We start from the raw sequence: 20,529 nt of genomic DNA, 5'->3' as shown, positions 1-20,529 counted from the left end.
TTTATTTGACGTATATACTATGGAATTGACATTTGAAATCGAGTGGATTTATAAGTCTAACCGTACTATAATGCTTGGTTTTCATTTACGAAATCCACTCGATTTCAGGTGTCAATTCCTTTGCGTATACGTCAAATGAAAACTCATCTGGATTTCATTTGACGTTTAAGCAATGGAATTGACAGTTGAAATCAAGTGGATTTTGTAAATTTAGACTTACTATAAAATGACTTTAAAGAACAGTGCTTTAAATGACGCAAGTTTTATAAAGCCTGTTAGATGTAAATTGGGCTTAAGTTTGACTTTATAGTGCAATACGTCACGTCACTTCCTTGAGTAATTGAAGAATTGTACATATATTAAATGCAACACTGTTTTAACCTATTACAACCCTGGGTAGCCATTTCTTCCACTTTTTTGCAACTGTACATATGTTCCACACGATCCACACCAAATAATGGCGGTTAAATCCTTTTAAAATTTTCTTCACTGAAATTCATTCCATTGTACGTGTTGGCCGAAAGAGCGTGGCTCTGTCTCCTTGAAGGAAGAAGCGAGAGTGTGAAAGAGAAGCAATCATAAATAATAGTGAGATGTACAGCAGCAATTAAAATAAAAAATCAGACCTAAAATAAATGTTGTGTGTTTTCTTTGTAACAAAATACTATTTGAAGCAGAAAGAACGCAATAATGGATGATTTGGTTCAACTATACGATATCACTGAGTGCGCCTCTAGGGAACTTGAAGAATTAACAGAGGTGAGTAGAAGAGACGCTTTATTGAAGAATATCTTATTTTCGTTTTTTATTTTTGAATATAAGGAATGGTTAGTCAAATTGCGAGCAATTTTATTTGGACAGTCGTCCATACCGGCGACTGCAAAAGAAGTTTTGAAAGAAATTCCTGCGGCGTCACCACAACAAACCAAGAAACGTGTAAAGCGTCTTTCTTCACTTAATGAAGAAGAGGGCGAAGGTATAGAAGAATAAGATGTGAATTTTTTTTAAGGATAAAATCAAAGCGACACTTTATTTTCAGATAGTGATCATCTAGCCGATAAAAATAAGAACAAAGGAAAATTGTCTAAAGGTCATGTTTCACCACGCAAGACCAAACGTTCAAATGCTGATCTTTTGGCTGTTGCTGAGACAATAGAGCAGCCCAATCCGACAGTAGAGGAAGAAGCACCAATACCAAGAAAGAGGCAAACTGAAGTAGAAGTGGAGGCAAATGAAACAACCGCTTCAGCCGTGGAGCGTAAATCCGAGGCTTCTAATTTAATGCCACCACCACCAGCTCCGGTCGTAGCTGCAGTCCCTGCTGAGGAAGCTGCCACCTCGGGTCGTCCCAAACGCGAAGCCAGAATTAAGTGTGAGAAGAATCTGAAGGAACCACGTTTGAATAATAAGTTGCGTCGTCCTTCCAATGATGACGTTAAAGTCAAACTTGAACATGAGCAAAGACCTTCACAGATGCATGAAAAAGCTTCCACATCTCAGAAACCTAAAATCAATGTTCCACATCCAGAATCTCCTCCTGAAGAATCTCTTGCTGCAAGTATTAGGTCAACTGACTCTATACTTATTTTACCTCCCCAAAAACCTGATTGTATTGTTATAAATGAAAATTCTGAAGATGAAGGTGCTGCATCAGCTGCTGAAACGATAACACAAGTAGCCACTTCGAAGGAACCAAACGCTGCTGCCGAACCACGTAAGTATTTATTATTAATATTAGAAAATCGTGTCCGGGCATGTCTAAAATTATTGTGAAATACTTTGTTAAAGTTCTGAAGTTTAAGGGATGAAATTTTTGTTTTTTGAGAGATGAATATAGTATGGGGAATGTGTACTTGGAATTTACTCGACACATAAGATGTTAAGAAATATCATAAAAATTTTAAACCCTTATGAACTTTGTGGATATGAACAGTATGTACTATCTATACGTGTACTTGTCTTCCATTTTCTGAAGACCGAAATTGTTTGTGATAATTATGAAGATAATAATTATTTATTTATTCAATTGTGAGAGATAACATAAAAAATACATGTCCCATCTTTTTAAACTAATATCAATATTGATCAAGCTTTAAAAGAAGGTGGCAGTGAGGTGTTCTCACTCCTAATTGCTTTCTGGATATGTTATACAAAATTCAAAAGTGAATTGAAATATCAGACCTCTACCTAGTGGGGTGAAAGAAGCAATTGGAAGTTACAATCCCCAGGTTGTATATTATTTTGGGTGGTCGCAACATCGGTTGGTAGAAGTAGCAGGCACACTTTTAGAAGATAAAAAAATTGTTTAATTCCTGAAGTGGGGCAGATTTCGTGTAGGAGTTAAACATTTTTTAGATTCACTTTGGCAGTTTTGTTGAGATGTGCGTTATTTTTCTTATTTAAAATAATGCAGCATAGTCTCAATTTTGTTGTTTTTAAATTTAAAAAACAGTTTTTTAATTGGACTAGTTTCGTCCAATGCCCCACTTGGGCTCATCAGTTCTCTCTTTTGTTTTTGGAATCACCGATTTTTTTAGAAGACGCATCTATACTTAACGAAATTTGTATTAAGTGGTTGACATAATTTCGGAACCAAATGTCGGACCGAAGTCGAATCGATTTCCCAACGAAATCTGAAGAAAATCCTTAGGAAATTCGGAACGGAAATTTAATTCCGACATTTGCTCCGATATCGCAATGAAATCGGTACAAAATCTGAACTGTTTTCCCTCCGAAAAATCGTTTAGAAATCGGAACGAAACCTGAACGATTTTTTTTTTGCCTTATTGCTTCCGAAATTGTTCAGACGTGTCGGACATCCGGCCAATAGCTGCACAGCGCAATTTTTCCAGATGTTAGTTACATCAAATTCCAATAAATTGAAAGCGAATGTCTATGTGACAACATATTTGGGTATCTTCCCCACAAAAGAGTAAAAAGACGAAAATGTTTACAGACACATATACATATTTCAAAACAAGTGAGAAAAGACTATAGTCGGGACGAGACCGACTATGTGATACCCCACACCACTACTTCTGTGCATAATATTTCACGGGTAAAAGCAAGGCATATTTTTAGAATGTAGAAGTGACAATCAGCTTTATTTTTACTTTTTTGTAAATTGGGTTTTCAAAAAAATTGGCAGGTTCTACTCATGAAATTTAAAAATTCGAAATTTTCATCCAGAAAATACTTCGTTTCATTTCATGCGTACAATAGAAAGGACTCACGACAGTTCTGAATGCTTTATATTTACATTTTGATTCCAATTTGTTCTACTTTAGAGGATTTTCAAAATGTATTTTTTGGTCTGTTCCAGAATCTACTAATTTTTACTATTTTTCCGATAACATAAAGGAAAAAATGTTATCGTAGTAAAAAATAGTACCTTCTTGCAGGTTCTGGAACAGAGCATATGTTTTTCCTGAGAAAATTTTAAGAAAGACCTATTATTCAATATTTTCTTTGAAGCCTTTACCTAATTAACTGCGTGTTGCGTGTGCGTTCAAAAATACAAAAACAAAATACATGTATTTCAAATTGAAAACAAAAACAAATACATGTATTTTGTTTTTTGAACGCACACGCAACACGCAGTTAATTAGGTAAAGGCTTAACATTACATTTTCAATAACAATAATGTTGTTTTTGTAAATTTGTTAGTTGTTGTAATTTGTACATGTACCTTATTTAAATGTGCCTTATGTAAAAGTACGTTTATATATAACCGGATTTAGCAAACCCACTGGGCTTCAAATCATGGTAGAACAAGAAAAGGTAACAGCAATACCCAGCTGCCTGAACTGGGCTGTAATGTTAGTGTCAAATTCCATAAGACATTTTATATATTTATTTCTATTTTCGATGTATATTATTGTATATATGTATATTATGTATATTATGTATAGTACACATTGACAAGCAAAACTGACAGTCATCGAGGTCTATTTCGTGAATATCAAAGCCTAACTGAAAAATTTCTTCTGTAATCTCTAAATAACACCGTATATATTGTAATTCAAACGTTTTTAGCTAAATAAAATTTGCTATTTGCCCGAAAATTGTCCTAAAAGTACGTTGACTGTCATTTTTGAATGATAGTGTGTACTCCCCTTTAGAGATATAAATTTTTTGAAGAAAAAAATTATTCATCAGAAAAAAAACTATTTCCTATAAAGACTTCTTCATATCATTGACATGTTATCTCCTCCAAGTCCGAACGACGTGCCGCACACTAAAACACCGCTTATAGAGGCGGTACAATATTTGTTAATATATGGTCTGTTCCAGTACTGCAAGAATCTACTAATTTTTACTATTTTTTCGATAACATAAAGGAAAAAATATCGTAGTAAGAACTAGTAGCTTCTTGCTGGTTCTGGAACAGAGCAATTGCTTCGTTCAAGAACCTGCAAGAAGCTACTTTTTTACTACGATAACATTTTTACAACATTTTTCAATATAACTTTTTATAACTTTTTAATATCCTTTTTAATAGGCCTTTCCACGGGATCGGCGGATGGTGGAACTCGTGGTCTACGTATTAAAATTAAACGTGAGAAAGTTAGTCTACCTTCACAGGAAGACAATGTTGATGTTCCATCTGGCGATACGGTATTCAAAGCGCCGTCCACTGTACCAGCACCATTACCGCCGGGAGCTAAAGCGGAAACAACAACACTCGAAGAGTCGTCAATGGTCAGCAACAGTGTATTATCTTCGACAACAACTTCGGCTACTGGCAAGAAACCACGTAAGAAGAAGGAAGCTCCAAGACCTATCAAAGTTGAACGTTTCAGTGATTTGGATAAACCATCACCAGTGTCATCACGAACACGTCAAGGAAGTATGGATGGCCGCCGAATGTCTCAAACTGAAGATGAACCGGTTCAACAAAATGATCAAACCAAACGAGGAGCTTCTATATACGAAGACGCGGTAGAGGCACCACCAGTCAACAATTCCAAATTGGCTGGCGTTGTTAATGAAACAGTTAATCTAGGTCCCGCGACTCCTGCTGATGCTACAATGACTTTAGGTCCTGTACCAAGTGATGCTACGTTCTGTACTAATCCAGCTCAGACAACGTTCCAAGTAACGCCGGGACAAACTACATTTGTCGTTGAAGGGAATCCTAATGCAACCGTAACTTTAAATAAAAATTCCGGAGCAGATGCCACCTTTGATGTTCGAACATCTTCCAATAAAGCAGACAAAAATGATGATGACGGTGTTGGTCAAAGGTCATTTGAGACAGCTAAGGACTCATCGATGCCTCATGATGAAAGTCTTCTTACAGAGGATGATTCAGTTGAACCTCCAGCGCCTGAACCAGAACCAGTACCCGTCGCAAAATCTAAATCTTCTGCTGCAACAAAGACATCAAAAACTTCAGCATCTTCTAAAGCTGCCTCGTACAAAATGCCATCACGTACCAACGAATTGTTCAAGTAAGTAATCCAAACAAAATTGCCGATTATTCTCCTTATAAACGTGAAATGGTCTTCTTTACAGTCCCCTGGCTCAAAGTCCTGTAAAAATGCGTGTCGAAGCTTTTGAAAATGCTGCAGCTGCAGCGTCAGAGCAGTCGAAACGACCTCAACGTATTAAAAAGGAAAATGTTACACCGGTAAGGTTTGATTTGTAGGTTTTATTTTTCACGTTACCTTAATTACATCTATTATATGCATACCCATCTAGAATGCAGCAACCACCCCTGTTATTGGAAAATTACCAGCTCCCGCTCTTGGCCGGTTTCTTACACCTACTCAGAGCTCTAATGTAGCAACAACTGGCAGTGCTGTTGCCAAGAAAGTACCCACTAGTGCCTCTAAGGCTCTACAAAAATCAACAAGTGGTATGCTACAAAGGAGTGCATCATCGGCCTCATCCAACACAAAGACATTGCAACGTGAAAACAGTGGCGACGACTTCCGTAAAGGATTACATAATTTGGCCGAGGAACGCAAGAAACAAAGAGAACAGAAACATTTGCTGGCTGCTCAGCAACGCGAAGCTAAAGAACGTGAGCGTGCCGAACGTATGGCGAAATTAGCCAAGGAACGGGAAGAGAAGCGCTTACAGAAACAGCAGGAGCAGGAACAGAAACGACGTGAGCTGGAGGAAATTCAACGTAAATTGCGTTTGCAAGAGGAGGAAGCAGCCAGAGCGAAAGCTGCCAAGGAACGTGAAATGTTATTACAAATGAAGCAACAACAAATGCATGCCAAACAGCGAATGATGCCACCACCACCAAAAACAGCATCAAAGTATACGTTTGAAATGCTGCACGAAGATGATTCTACCGACGATGAGGATAAAGTGTCATATAAGAGACCCCCACCTCCGTCATGGAGTCGATGTAAGTATATCATCACATGTCTACACCTGTTTGCTAAATTCTATTCTTATCAAAAAATATTTCCTACATTTTAGCTCACAAACGTGAACCTTATGTTTTGAAACAGGAGTACACGCCATCGTGTTACATCGACTGTTTCTTTTCGGTTCAACCTATGACCCCAGATCTAAAACAGATTTTCCCCAACATAGATGCGCGCCATTTGAAACGCAATTCCAGTGTCTTGTGGTCTACGCCACCTCGTTACTCCGAATTGCCAAAGTATTAGAATAAAAGATCGCAACGTCTTTGTAATCGTATCGTTTTGTTTATTAAGAAATTGTCTTTATTTATTTGTAAACCGTATGGTATAAATTAAATTTTACTAATTTTGTAACCATGTATCAATTTATCAATTTACCCTTTTCAATTTGGAATGTGTTTATGTTACGTTCTATCTGGCTAATCGAATTTCGAGTTGATGACTGGTTTTTCGTTGTATACCATTTACATTGTTTCAAATTATAAATACGAAAATATTTTATTTAAATAAAAGAAGTATATTATATCGAAAATGATGTACCAATTAATATATAATACGGAAGGAAGGTTGTTTTCCTAAATGAACGAGAATGAATTTGTATGAGAAAAGTGATAGAAAGTGGCAACCCTGTTAGGATAACAAATGCAAATTATTTCTAAAATGACACTACCATGTCCCAGAAGATAAATTTAAGTCAAAAGTACAGTTAATTTACACCGATGACACTACCATCAGTCAATATTGTTGTTGTTGTTATCCCATCCAACTACAAAGTACAGAAACAACTTGTTGAAAGCTCTCAGTACATAATAAAAAAACAACTGGGCACATAATATTACATTTTTAAAAATTTAAACGGATCCAAAAATTGAATTAATGCAAAATCCTCGATTTGTTGCTTTTGATATGCACAACACTGTACATTAATATTCACAATATTCTATCGAGGAACAACAATTGCAGAAAGGTGTAGCTCCTGATTGGTTCCTCTTCCATTCCTGTTGCCATCCTATGATTCTGAACTGCTTCCCATATCTGAAAGATATTGGCCAACTTCAACTCCGCCTCCAAATTACGCCAAACTCGATTAAGCTTTTCCTTGCTTCATTAAAACACGGATGAACAAGTACAGTTGCCAATAGAATTTCTAATTGTTTTTTATTTGTTACCTTCAACGTAAAACACAAATAAATACAATAAATTATCATTACAAATGCTTTCGCATTACAAATGCTATTCGCTTTCGTCGATTTTTTCTATAAAAAATGCCCATATTTACATTTTTTTGTTTAACTCACCTTGATTTCTGTAGTGAGAGAAAATTGCATCACATTCTCACTTTTTTGACATTTATGATAGCTATTTTTCTCACGAACGTGAGTTTTGTTCTCCCTTATGATGTTTATAATAAGGGAGGAGGCGAGAGTGAGAAAACTCACGGTGACATGATGTTTACGATTGGGCTGATTGAAATCGGTTCAGATTTGGATATAGCTCCCATATATGTTTTTGGACGATTTCATGTATTTTATGCACCAAACACGCTATATATCGGCCTTTTTGTAGAAATTTTACTTATGTTGAAACTGAGGTATGGGGTATTGTAACTCGCAAATTGTTCTAATATACCATAACTTTTGAACGCATTTAGGTAAAATAAACTGTTTTAGCACGATTCACCGATGGATTTCTTAAAATTATAATTTGAGCGGAAGCTGTGGTCGTATTAATGTAAAAAATAGGAAAAAATCGTTGGAGGAAACCAGTTTTTTTAAGTCAATTTTCAATTAGTGGCTTTACAATACGATGTAGAGTATAATGTTCAAAGAAGAAGTTAAAGAATACACTTCAGAGATGAAGTTTCTAATGTATGATTTTTATACCCTACACCAGTATGTGGGGAGGGTATTATAAGTTGGTTTTGGCCAAAAAGTTTGTAACGCATCGAAATAATGGTCGTAGACCCATACTTATATATACCAAAATGAATGTCTCGACGAGCTGAGTCTATCTGGCTATGTGTCAGTCCGTCCGTCCGTCGGGGACGGGGTCCCGGAGGGGAAGAAGCCTATTGATTTTGGTGATGGTCGGATAGTATTTAGGGGTCGGAATGGGCAAAAACTTATGTGGATAAAAAGACAACGTTTTTTCCAAAGCAAATATCTCAGCTTCTATACGGGGTATACCAAAAGCAATCACCTTTCTAATGATGTAAAGTAGGTTCTCGTAGGTGATCAAACAACGAAGATATCACAATAGTAGCAAATAAAAACCAAACCAAATAATGGAGATATGACAATAGTCGGTAATACATCCCATTTTTCCACTTTTTTGGAAATCACTCTACAGATCGCAATTTTGATCGGATCGTCACGAAATTTTGAGGGTTAATGAGGGTCACACAGATGAAGAAGTCTATTGATGTTGGTGATGGTCGGATAATATTTAGGGGTCGTAATGGGCAAAAAATTTATTTGGAGAAAAATACAACGTTTTTTTCCTAAGCAAATATCTCAGCTTCAATATGGGGTACACCAAAAGCAGAACCTGACCATGAATGTAGAAAATATCGCCTTTCTAATGATGTAAAGAAGGTTTTCGTAGGTGATCAAACAACGAATATATCGCAATAGCCGCTAATAGAACCCAACTTTTTATTTTTGCGATTTTAATAATAATGACGAATATCACAGTTTCGGTTGGGGATCTTCCAAAAACAAAGTCCGACTATGAAAGTAGGAAATCCCATCTTTACAGTGATGCAAAGTAGGTTGGCGTAGGTGGCCTCATAACGGAGATATCACAATAGTCGGCAATACATCCCATTTTTTAATTTTTTGTAATCACGCTACAGGTCGCAATTTTGATCGTTGCTAATGGGGATACTACAGAGAAAGAAGCCTATTGATTTTGGTGATGGTCGGATAATATTCAGGGGTCGGAATGGGCAAAAAACTTATTTGGAGAAAAAGTCAGCGTTTTATTTCAAAGCGAATATCTCCGCGTAGGTATCTAAATAACGGAGATATCGCAATAGTCGGTAATACATCCCATTTTTCCACTTTTTTGGAAATCACGCTACAGGTACCGATTTTAATTGGATCGTCACGAAATTTTGGGTGTTATTGGGGGCCCCACAGAGGAAAAAACCTTTTGATTTTTGATAATGGTCGGATATTATTCAGGGGTCGGAATGTAAAAAAATATTTGGAAAAAGACCAACGTTTTATTTCAAAGGTTATATCTCCCTTCTGTAGAAGGTATATCAAAAGCAAAACCTGGCAAGGAAAGTAGAAAAGACCACCTTTACAACGATGTGAAGTAGGTTGTCATAGGTGGTCAAACAACAGAGATATCGCAATAGTCGGCAATGCATCCCTTTTTGTGCAATCACACTACGAAATTTTGATCGGATCCTCATGAAATTTTGGGGGTTGATGGGGGTCTAACAGAGAAAGAAGCCTATTGGTGGTTGGCATACATCCCACTTTTCCATTTCTTATTTGAGTTGTACTGTCGATGCACTTAAATGCGTTTCAAAAAAATTGACCTGTGTTAATGAAGACATTCAGAGCAAAGGGCTAAAGGCCTGCGTACATAAGCTGCTTTGCCTGATTGCCTTGCTTACCTGCTTCATTTCTGACGTAATAAAAATAATAGAATAAAGACGAAATTTCGAACTGGGTTGCCATCAGTTGGAAATTAGGTCGGCCTTCTTTGTTCTTTTATTTTTTATTGAAGCAGCAAAGCAAGGCAATCAGGCAAAGCAGCTTATGTACGCAGGCCTTAAGCTATCCCAATTTTAATATTTTGAATTTTATTAGTCTAAGGGCCATTATTACATGTGTTATTTTACTATCTGATGGATTTGAATATGCAAAAAAAACTTATTTGGAGGCATTACAAATATAATTTTCACATTGAAAGTTAATGACAAGAAGTTCCTCCTTGAAATTCAATCATCACTTTTAACTTTAAGTTAACCGGAACGCTATAAATCTGTTCGGTAAATCGAAACTATAACAAAAGAAGACTTATAATAATGGGGGTAAGGGCCATTATTACATGTGTTCTTTTACTATCTGATGGATTTGAAAACGCAAAATAAACCAATTTGGAGGCATTAAAAATATAATTTTTACATCGAAAGTTAATGCCAAGAAGCTCCTCCTTGAAATTCAATCATCACTTTTAATTTTAAGTTAACCGGAACGCTATAAATCTGTTCGGTAAATCCAAACTATAGCAAAAGAATACTTATAATAATGGGGGAAAAGCTTATGCACGGGAGTAGTGGTGTAGGGTATCACATAGTCGGCCCCGACCCGACTATAGCCTTGGCTCACTTGTTTAATATAACCACTTCACCAATCTCAAACGGATGCTGACATTTTGAAGACTGAAAAATTGGGTTTTTGAATTTTTGCTCTAATCGGGACGCGCAACGGTACTCGTTTAAAAACTGATTATGAGATTGTAGTACTCGCGATTACGAATTTTTTATCTATAACTCGGTAGCCTGTAGCCTTCAAAGGTTCACAACAATCTCAGCTTAAAGTCGAAATTTTTGTGCGTAAATTTTTATAAAAAACCTGTTTTTTATTAAAAATTTGCAACTGCCATTAAATTGTCGGTAAAACCCGCGTGAACTTAGTTTTTTTTTTACGTTCTGAATCTAATAAGCCAAATCCGTCCACTAGATCGGCGGATATGATACCCCTCAAATTTCGAAAATCTGCAAAAAATGTTTTTGAAAATTGCGCGCATTGAAACGCGTTTTGGTAGTGTAAGTTTTACTGAAATAAATAGAGCTATATGCCTGTTTAAAATGTGCGAAAACATATATTTCAAAACTATCGCTAATCCGGAGATACAATTGATTTTTTCTAAAAAAATAAGTGCGATGCTACATCCTCGGTTCTTGATGGATCGCAATGAAACGACATCAAATGATGTATTTTTTAAAGGTTATCATCGAAATTGGATGCGCATAAAATGTAAATGAACTTCGTGGAAATTATGACCATCTACCTGTATTTTGCGCCCTAATATGCAACAGACGCTACAAATAGAATTTCACAACCTGTACACCAAATGAAAGGAATTGATTCGCTGTGTTGGAAAATCGGATGCGCATCATGTCATTTTCACTATTACGCGGTTCATATACGTTTTAAATGTTGTAATATTCAATATAACATTAATTTAATGTTATGTCACAATTGGAATTCCTTGTGATTTAATATAATGTTCTAAAAATATTCGCCAATAGGAAAACTATAAGCGAAAAATTTGTTGCAACGGAATATCTTCATTATTGCGTGAAATTTGGATGAAAATGACGAAGAACTCAAACATTTTTTCTTCAACCTTTCCTATAAAACCATAAAAAATAAAATTAGAATAACATGATTTTAAGTTTTTTCGTTACATTTTCTTTGTATTTTTGCAAATAACATGAATACTATAGCTCCAAACTTCACGACTTAGGCTTCATTTTATTCCTCACAATGTCTGGATGCTACTATAATTTTTTTATATATTTTTTTGTAGGTATAAGTATAAGCGCTATGTTTGTAAATACGTGAAATTATTTAATAAATTTAATTTTTCGCGAATCCATTGATACTTTTCGAATTGTTTTTGCATCATCGCAAAGGGTGCGAATTCAGTTAACGATAATAGGATATAACACCTTACTATCTTAAGCCGCTGCTGAAATTTTTTAGTGGAGATATTGTGTGACCACTGGGAACCTCAAACGTCAAATTACAGGTAATTCGGTCAAAGAATATAGCTAAAATCCTCGAAATACAAAAATTAGGAGGTACCGTTATATGGGGCCTATATCAAAAGATGGAACTATGTTGACGGTTTTTATTGGAGATATTTTGTGACCACTGGAAACCCCAAAGTGAAATTACAGGTAATTCGGTCAAAAAATATAGCTAAAATCCGCAAAATACCGAAAATCGGGAGATACCGTTATATGGGGGCTATACGAAAACATGGACCTATGTTGACAGATTTAGGTGAAGATTTTTTGTGATTACTAGAAACCTTAACTGTCAAATTACAGGTAGTTCGGTCAACAATTGTAGCTAAAATCCTCAAAATACCGAAATTCGGGAGGTACCGTTATATGGGGGCTATACCAAAACATGGAACTGCTGACGGGTTTTAATGGAGATATTTTGTGACCACTGGGAACACCAAAATTGAAATTACAGATAGTTCGGTGAAAACTTTTAGCAAAAACCCTCAAAATACCAAAAATCTAGAGGTACCGTTATATGGGGTCTATACTAAAAAGTGGTCCAATATAGCCCATCTTCGAACTTGACCTGCTTATGGAAAAAAGACACTCGGCTGTAAAAATATAGCGCTCTAGCTCAATTATTGCGAACGTTAAGTTATTACAACAGAAGGACAGACGGACATGGCTAGACAGTCTTAGAATTTTATACTGATCAAGAATATATGAGGAAAAGTCAAAATTTTTTAGTTTCCATGAAGCCAAGGTTTGCACTATTATAATACGCGAACTATTGTAGTTTGCCAGTAACTATGACTATTGCTGGATTAATTTAGATGTTTTTGTACAAAGCTCAAAAATTTAGCAAAAAAAATTTAATTTACATGGTAGTTACGACCGCGTAAAGGAAAAACCATAGGTAAAAACACGTTGAATCTAAACAGGTTTTTTACATTGCTATTCGATTTCTGATTAAACCATTCAAATGACGGACATCTGTCCAAAGTAAAAGTTGGAGAATACAAAATGAAGATTACACTTCTAATGTATTACTTTCCAAAATTTTCACTGCATCCACCTTTTATGGATGCTGACATTTTGAAGCCGGATTTCAAGTGTTTTTTGTAATTTTTATGTAACTGGGACGCGCATTCGGATATTTCGAAAAACCAATTATAGGACTAAAGAACTCGCGATTTCGCATAATCTGATATGTATATTAAGTATGTAGCCCACACAGCAGCAGAGTAATCTACTGCCAAAGGCAAAAATTTAGTGCGATATTTTTCCTAAAAATCCTATTTTTTGGGTACAGTATTTACAATATCGTTTTGAGTGTGCTGGTACCCCGCGATATTTTAGTTTTTCGACGATCCGGATCATATGGATCACATATCGTAAAAATCCATCTACTAGAACGGCGGAAATGGCTACTGCAAAAATTGAAAAATTTGCGAAAAATGTTTTTCAAAATATCTCTGACTAATTCGCGTTTTATGTGGATCGTTTCCATTTCAATGAAGAAAGTGAATCATCACTAGACTGCGGAATCCTATGCAAATGCATATTTGGTTAGGATGGTCGTAGAGAAAATCTGATTAGACAGAAACTCGTTTTATTACAAAATAAAACGAATTATGCCCAGAAATTTTTGCATATTTTGCATATTCTGCATATCGTGCATATTTTGACATATTTGTACATATCTGCATAAAATGAGCATATGCAAAACCATATGCAAAAATATATTCAAGGATTTGTGGTCTAAATATCCCACCAAAATGGCTGAAATTTGGTATTAAGTCTTCGTTAAGGGTATGCAACTTTACAACTGAAATCTGTCCGCATAGATCCACGTCTTCACATAGCCCCCATAGAACGGTACCTACCGATATTCGGTATTTTGAAAGTTGTAGCTTCAATATCCCACCGAAATGACTAAAAATTGGTATTTAGTCTTCGTTGGGCGTATAAAACACTCCACCTGAAATTTGTCGGGATAGGTCCACGACTTCATATAGCCCCCATAGAACGGTACCTCCCAAATTTTGAAGGTTGTGGCTTCAATATTCCACCGAAATGACTGAAATTTGGTATTTAGTTTTCGTGGGGGGTAAAAAACTTCCCACCTGAAATTTCTCGGCATAGGTTCACGCCTTTATATAGCCCCCATAGAACGGTACCTCCGGATTTCTGGTATTTTGAAGGTTGTGGCCTCAATATTCCTCCGAAATGGCTGAAAATTGGTATTAAGTCTTCCTTGGAGGTATAAAACTTTCCACCTGAAATTTCTCGATATAGGTCCACGTCTTCATATAGCCCCTATAGAATGGTACCTCCCGATTTTCCGTATTTTGAAGGTTGTGGCCTCAATATCCCACCGAAATGACTGAAATTTGGCTATTTGTCTTCGCTGTGGGTATAAAACTTTCCACCTGAAATTTGTCGGTATAGGTTCACGTCTTCATATAGCCCCCATAGAACGGTACCTCCCGATTTTCGGTATTTTGAAGGTTGTGGCCTCAATAACCCTCCGAAATGGCTGAAATTTGGTATTAGGTCTTCCCTGGGGGTAAAAAACTTTCCACCTAAAATTTGTCAGTTTGGGTGCAGGCCTTCATATAGCCCCCATAGACCGATACCTCCCAATTTTCGGTATTTTGAAGGTTGTTGCTGTGGTTATACATTTCTCTATTTTATTGGCTTGTCTGAAGAGAATTTTAAACAGAAAAATTGTACACACAAACATTTTTATACCTATTATTAAAATATTTGTTGCATAAGAAAATATGAAAAATGCATAAATTTTGCATATGCAAAATTTTATGCATTTTGCATAATTTTGCATATGTCATATGTTTCGATTGCAATGTAATCAGAAGCCAAAAATATGCCCAGTCTCAAAATTTGACATGAATCGGACCAAAAATAGGGGTTGCATAAAATTCCGCTGTCTAATCATCACTCGCGTTTGTGCGAAAATAGTGGTTTGAAAAATTTAGTGGCATGGGAGCTGTATCCGATTTATCCAAAAAATACTGTGTGATGCTACATCCACGGTTCTTGATGGATTTTATTGAAATATGTTTAGATCGATGTATTTTTTCACGGTTGATAGTGAAATCGGATGCGCATAAAAAGTGTATGCACTTTGTGCAAAATATAAGCGTAATACAGTTTGTTGCACACCTAACTGCAGACGATGCTACATCTTAGCGGCCAAAGTAAATCCTGGCAAATGTGTACAAATTAAAAGAGAAGAATTCGCTGTATTGGTAAACCGCATGCGCATCAAGTGATTTTGAGGATTTCGCGATTTACACGCATTTCAAAATGAACATTACCCGATACAATTTTATTTCAAGATTTTACCCCATTTAAAGGAACCCAACATTTATTTGAAAGATATCCATATCTTCTGCTAGATGTTAGCGTGTTTTCGAGAAGTGATTAGAATAGAAGAAAAACTAAAAATAGAGAAAAGACTAAAATAGAAGAAAAACTCCGACCCATTTTTCTTACATTTTGTTCAACTAACTCACAAAATAAATTTTAATAAATATTTTCTCTTACAAAAATTTTATAAATTTCCTCAATATATTTTTTGTTTTTTGCTATAATATGCAAACCGCTAAACGGATTTGTATAGTTTTGGTTTCATTTGAATTTTCGCGATGTTTAGATTACGTACATATTTTTTATATATTTTTCAGATGCATAAACAGCTTGAATTTTATTAGAACAAGTTGTAAACTACCAATTGTTTTGAATGCTTTCCTAATTTCCGCGAAAATTTACAACTTTTTCACTAAAGTTATGGGACCTCAGTAACCATATAGTATGTAGGGAGCCCCTAATTAAGAGAGTTTCTCAATATAATGATTAGAGTCTTTTAAAGATTTTTTATTTTTATCAGAATTGAAACCGCCATAACTTTTGCGCGCAACAACCAAAATTAGTATCTCGAACAGATTTCAGAATGGGATTTTTTCCCCAATCTATGTACAACAAATCATTCATGTAGCTTAAAAAAAAATTTTATTTTTTTTTTTATGGAAAACTAAAAAATTTTGTCTTTTCTTCATATATACTTTATATGGTCGCAAATGATTAGTTCGATCTGTTACAAACAGAAAAACAAACTTAATATACCCTTCAACTATGGTGGAGGGTATAAAAAATTGTAAAACTGAAAGCAATTTTTAAGAGAGAGAGAACAAAAATGGCGTTCTCTTCTACCATATCTTTGGGAAAAATGGTAGAACTGACAAAACAAAATTAAAAACTGTGAAATAAAAGAAGAAAATTTAATTTTTATACCCCCACCATAATATGGAGGGTTAATTAAAATTGTCATTCCGTTTGTAACACATCAAATATTCATCGGGGACCTTATAAAGTATATATATTCTTGATCAGGGTTAATTTCTAAGTCGAAATAACGATATCCGTATGTCCGTCTGTTGAAATCAAGATACAGCTCGCAATTTTTATGATAGAGCTTTGTAATTTTTTGTAGAAGTTTCAATTACTCCTAGGATGTTTGGTATTGCAAATGGGCTATATCGGTCCACGTTTTGATATAGCCCTAATAGAACGCTACCACGGTATTTTGAAGGTTTTAGCCTCATTATCACAACGAAATGGCTGAAATTTGGTACATAGTCTTCTTTGGTGGTATAAAACTTTCCTCCAGAAATTTGTCGGTATATAGCCCCCATATAACGGTACCTCCCGTTTTTCGGTATTTTAAACGTTTTAGCCTCATTATCACACCACAATGGCTGAAATTTAGTACTTAGCCTTCGTTGGGGGTATAAAACGTTTCCCCAGAAATTTGTTGGTATAGGACGTGCCTCCCGATTTTCGGTGCTTTGAAGGTTGTTACCTCAATATTTCTCAGAAGTGGCTGAAATTTGGTATTTGTATTTCTGACTGAAAATCGTCGGAATATATCCACGTTACGATATAGCCCCCATAGAACGGTACCTCCCTCGTAATTCTGAAGATTCCAGAAGAGGAATTATCAGTATAGATCCGCGGGTTCCTATATCACCCATACCTCTTGATTTTCGGTATTTTGAAGGTTTTACCCAGTCTAAAAACTTTCGGCAGAAATTTGTTGGTGTAGATCGACGTTTTGATGTAGCTCTTGGTACAGTCATTACAATGTAGGACATAGCAAACAGCTGATTCCAATTTGTTTCTATTCGTTTGCTTATTCTTTCAAATCAGTATACACAAATTGTATCAAAGACATAGAAGATAAAGACTATAAAAGATGCATAATACAGAAAAGTTTATGAAACAAAGTATATACAAATTTTAGCTTTGTTCCAGAACTAAAAAGTTTTTACAATTTTTACGACTTTTACGCATTTTCCCGTACACAGAAAAGTTGTAAAATGAGAAATCTCTTTAAACAAAAATGGCGCTGAATGACGCTCTCTTTAAAAACTTTTTACTCGACAAATTTGAGCGGGTAAAAAATTGTGTGAAAACAGTTTTTCTCTCTTTCTCTCTTTTACGAGATTTACTATTAAAAAGTACGGGAACAAAGCTTGTATCAACAACAGGGGTATGTTAATGTTAAAAACCCCATTAAAGCGCAATTCGGCTTATACAAATTGTAGGAAAGCAAAGATTTTGACTCAGGATTGTATTCCATAGCAGTTTCCAGTTCATTGAGTTTGAACTTAGCGGTTAAAATCGCCTGAAATGTTTAACTACTTAACAGAATGTTGTTATGATATCGTAAGAACAGAGCTTAACTCCATCTATTGACAAATGTTAACAATTGAGTTTTCAATCTTAATGTTCCCCCGAAACACAATGTCGGACGTCCGACGCGTCTGCTCAAAGTCGGAAGTTTTTTCCGACGCGTCTGACCGACTTCGGTCCGAACTCTGTCCGACTAGTCTGACGAAATTTTTCCCGTCTTCTCTCCCTCTCTGAAGTAAATTTTTCTATTTTCTCTTGTGCTGCTTTGGCAAAATTAAGTGTAAATAAGCAGAGAGAAAAAATTGTATATGTTTCGCTCGCACATTGTAATTGTGTAATTGTTGATGTGCCGACGTTGATGCAGTACGAACGAAAAATTGAGTGCTCGGGTTTTAATTTCTGTATCGGAGAACAAATTTGGTTTATTTTTGTTATGCGTGTTGATGCATGATAGTGTTTAAATGTTATTCATGAAGTTAATGAAAGTAGAGATTTTCTTCGTCAAACTTCAACACTATTCCGTGGAAAGTCATATGTTTTATATTTGTATATGGCCAAAGTTAAGTTTCTTAACACTTTTATGTGTATCAACATTTTTTGCATGTGAAGACATGTATTTTTTCATATACATATGTATGTATTAATAACAATTGTTTACATCGTTGATTAACACGCCTTTACGTTGTCGTAACAACAGAGAATAACAAATCCAAATGAGAGCCATGTCAGCCGTTGTTTAACAAAGGGACATTACTCTCCCAACAATTTTCTCTCATTTATTTTGGACATCAATGTTTTACATATTTCACAGATCTTGTTGACGAATTTGTTGTTCTCCACAGTTTGTTTTTCCACCAAGCAATGGTGCACAAGAAGAGAATGCTATTTGGGTTTTTGTATGAGAAAGAGAGTTGTAGTTAACTTTTTCGTAAAGACGCGTGCATGGCTGCCACCAAGTCACGCATTTAACACAGCATAAGATGAAATTAAAATATTTCATGAATTAACTGTGTATTTTCAACATCTTTTAATAATAAAAACAAATTCTGGTCGAATGATGGTAAATAAATCAGAAGTTCATACGATAGTTCATCTGACTTCGGACCAAATTCGGTCCCATTCCATCGATCCAATAGAGATGAAGTTTGTGTTTTTATATACACAACTGTTTATTATACCCTACACCACTATGTGGGGAGGGTATTATAAGTTGGTTTTGGCCAAAAAGTTTGTAACGCATCGAAATAATGGTCGTAGACCCATACTTATATATATCAAAATGAATGTCTCGACGAGCTGATTCGATCTGGCTATGTGTGTCCGTCCGTCAGTCCGTCCGTCCGTCCGTCTGTCCATCTAAACCTTGTAATCACGCTACAGGTCGCAATTTTGATCGGATCGTCACGAAATTTTGGATGTTGATGGGGGTCCCGGAGGGGAAGAAGCCTATTGATTTTGGTGATGGTCGGATAATATTTAGGGGTCGGAATGGGCAAAAAGCTTATGTGGATAAAAAGACAACGTTTTTTTCCAAAGCGAATATCTCAGCTTATATACGGGGTATACCAAAAGCAAAACCTGACAATAAAAGTATCACCTTTCTAAGGATGTAAAGTAGGTTCTCGTAGGTGATCAAACAACGAAGATATCACAATAGTCGCAAATAAAACCCAAATTTTCATTTTTGCGATTTTAATTATAATGACAAATATCACAGCTTTGGTTGGGGACTTTCCAAAAGCAAAGCCTGGCTATAAAAGTAGAAGATCCCATCTTTACAATGATGTAAACTAGGTCGGCGTAGGTGACCAAATAACGGAGATATCGCAATAGTCGGTAATACATCCTATTTTTCCACATTTTTGGAAATCACGCTACAGGTCTCAATTTTGATCGGATCGTCACGAAATTTTGAGGGTTAATGGGGGTCACACAGATGAAGAAGCCTATTGATTTTGGTGATGGTCGGATAATATTTAAGGGTCGTAATGGGCAAAAAACTTATTTGGAGAAAAAGACAACGTTTTTTTTCCTAAGAGAATATCTCAGATTTAATATGGGGTATACCAAAAGCAGAACCTGGCCATGAAAGTAGAAAATATCGCCTTTCTAATGATGTAAAGTAGGTTCTCGTAGGTGATCAAACAATGAATATATCGTAATAGCCGCTAACAGAACACAACTTTTTATTTTTGCGATTTTAATAATAATGACGAATATCACAGCTTCGGTTGGGGATCTTCCAAAAGCAAAGCCTGGCTATGAAAGTAGAAAATCCCATCTTTACAGTGATGCAAAGTAGGTTGGCGTAGGCAATACATCCCATTTTTTCATTTTTTTGTAATCACTCTACAGGTTGCAATTTTGATCGGATCGTCACGAAATTTTGGGGGCTAATGGGCATCCTACAGAGAAAGAAGTTATTGAGTTTGGTGATGGTCGGATAATATTCAGGGGTCGGAATGGGCAAAAACTTATTTGGAGAAAAAGTCATCGTTTTATTTCAAAGCTAATATCTCCGCTTCTAAAAGGGGTATATCAAAAGCAAAACCTGCTAATCAAAGTAGAGAATATCACCTTTGCAACGATGTTACGTAGGTTGTCGTAGGTAGTCAAGCAAGAAGATATCGCAAAAGCCGATAATAGAACACAACTTTTCATTTTTGC

General features: G+C 35.7%; 1 protein-coding gene across 5 annotated transcripts in view; it reads left to right on the top strand.

The window, feature by feature from the left end:
• Incenp (Inner centromere protein) overlaps positions 1-6,918 on the top strand; it is a 253,177-nt gene extending 246,259 nt beyond the window's left edge. Inside the window, exons 1-8 of one of the 5 annotated variants that reach the window (XM_073956962.1) lie at positions 444-588; positions 678-759; positions 823-976; positions 1,040-1,714; positions 4,502-5,453; positions 5,518-5,632; positions 5,704-6,364; positions 6,439-6,918. In XM_073956962.1, coding sequence (XP_073813063.1) covers positions 691-759; positions 823-976; positions 1,040-1,714; positions 4,502-5,453; positions 5,518-5,632; positions 5,704-6,364; positions 6,439-6,632 — 2,820 coding nt within the window. In that variant the 5' untranslated portion in view covers positions 444-588; positions 678-690 and the 3' untranslated portion in view covers positions 6,633-6,918. Of the gene's footprint in view, positions 1-400; positions 760-822; positions 977-1,039; positions 1,715-4,501; positions 5,454-5,517; positions 5,633-5,703; positions 6,365-6,438 lie in introns of those variants that run through there. The other 4 variants (XM_073956960.1, XM_073956959.1, XM_073956961.1 and 1 more) reach the window with 4 other exon arrangements.
• Positions 6,919-20,529: the final 13,611 nt, after the last annotated feature.

This window comes from Musca autumnalis, unplaced genomic scaffold (genome assembly GCF_047663935.1).
Source record: "Musca autumnalis isolate F117 unplaced genomic scaffold, ASM4766393v1 scaffold_5, whole genome shotgun sequence".
NCBI lineage: Eukaryota > Metazoa > Arthropoda > Insecta > Diptera > Muscidae > Musca > Musca autumnalis.
Note: the sequence above shows the minus strand (reverse complement) of the source record. Positions and strands in the feature narration are given on the sequence as shown.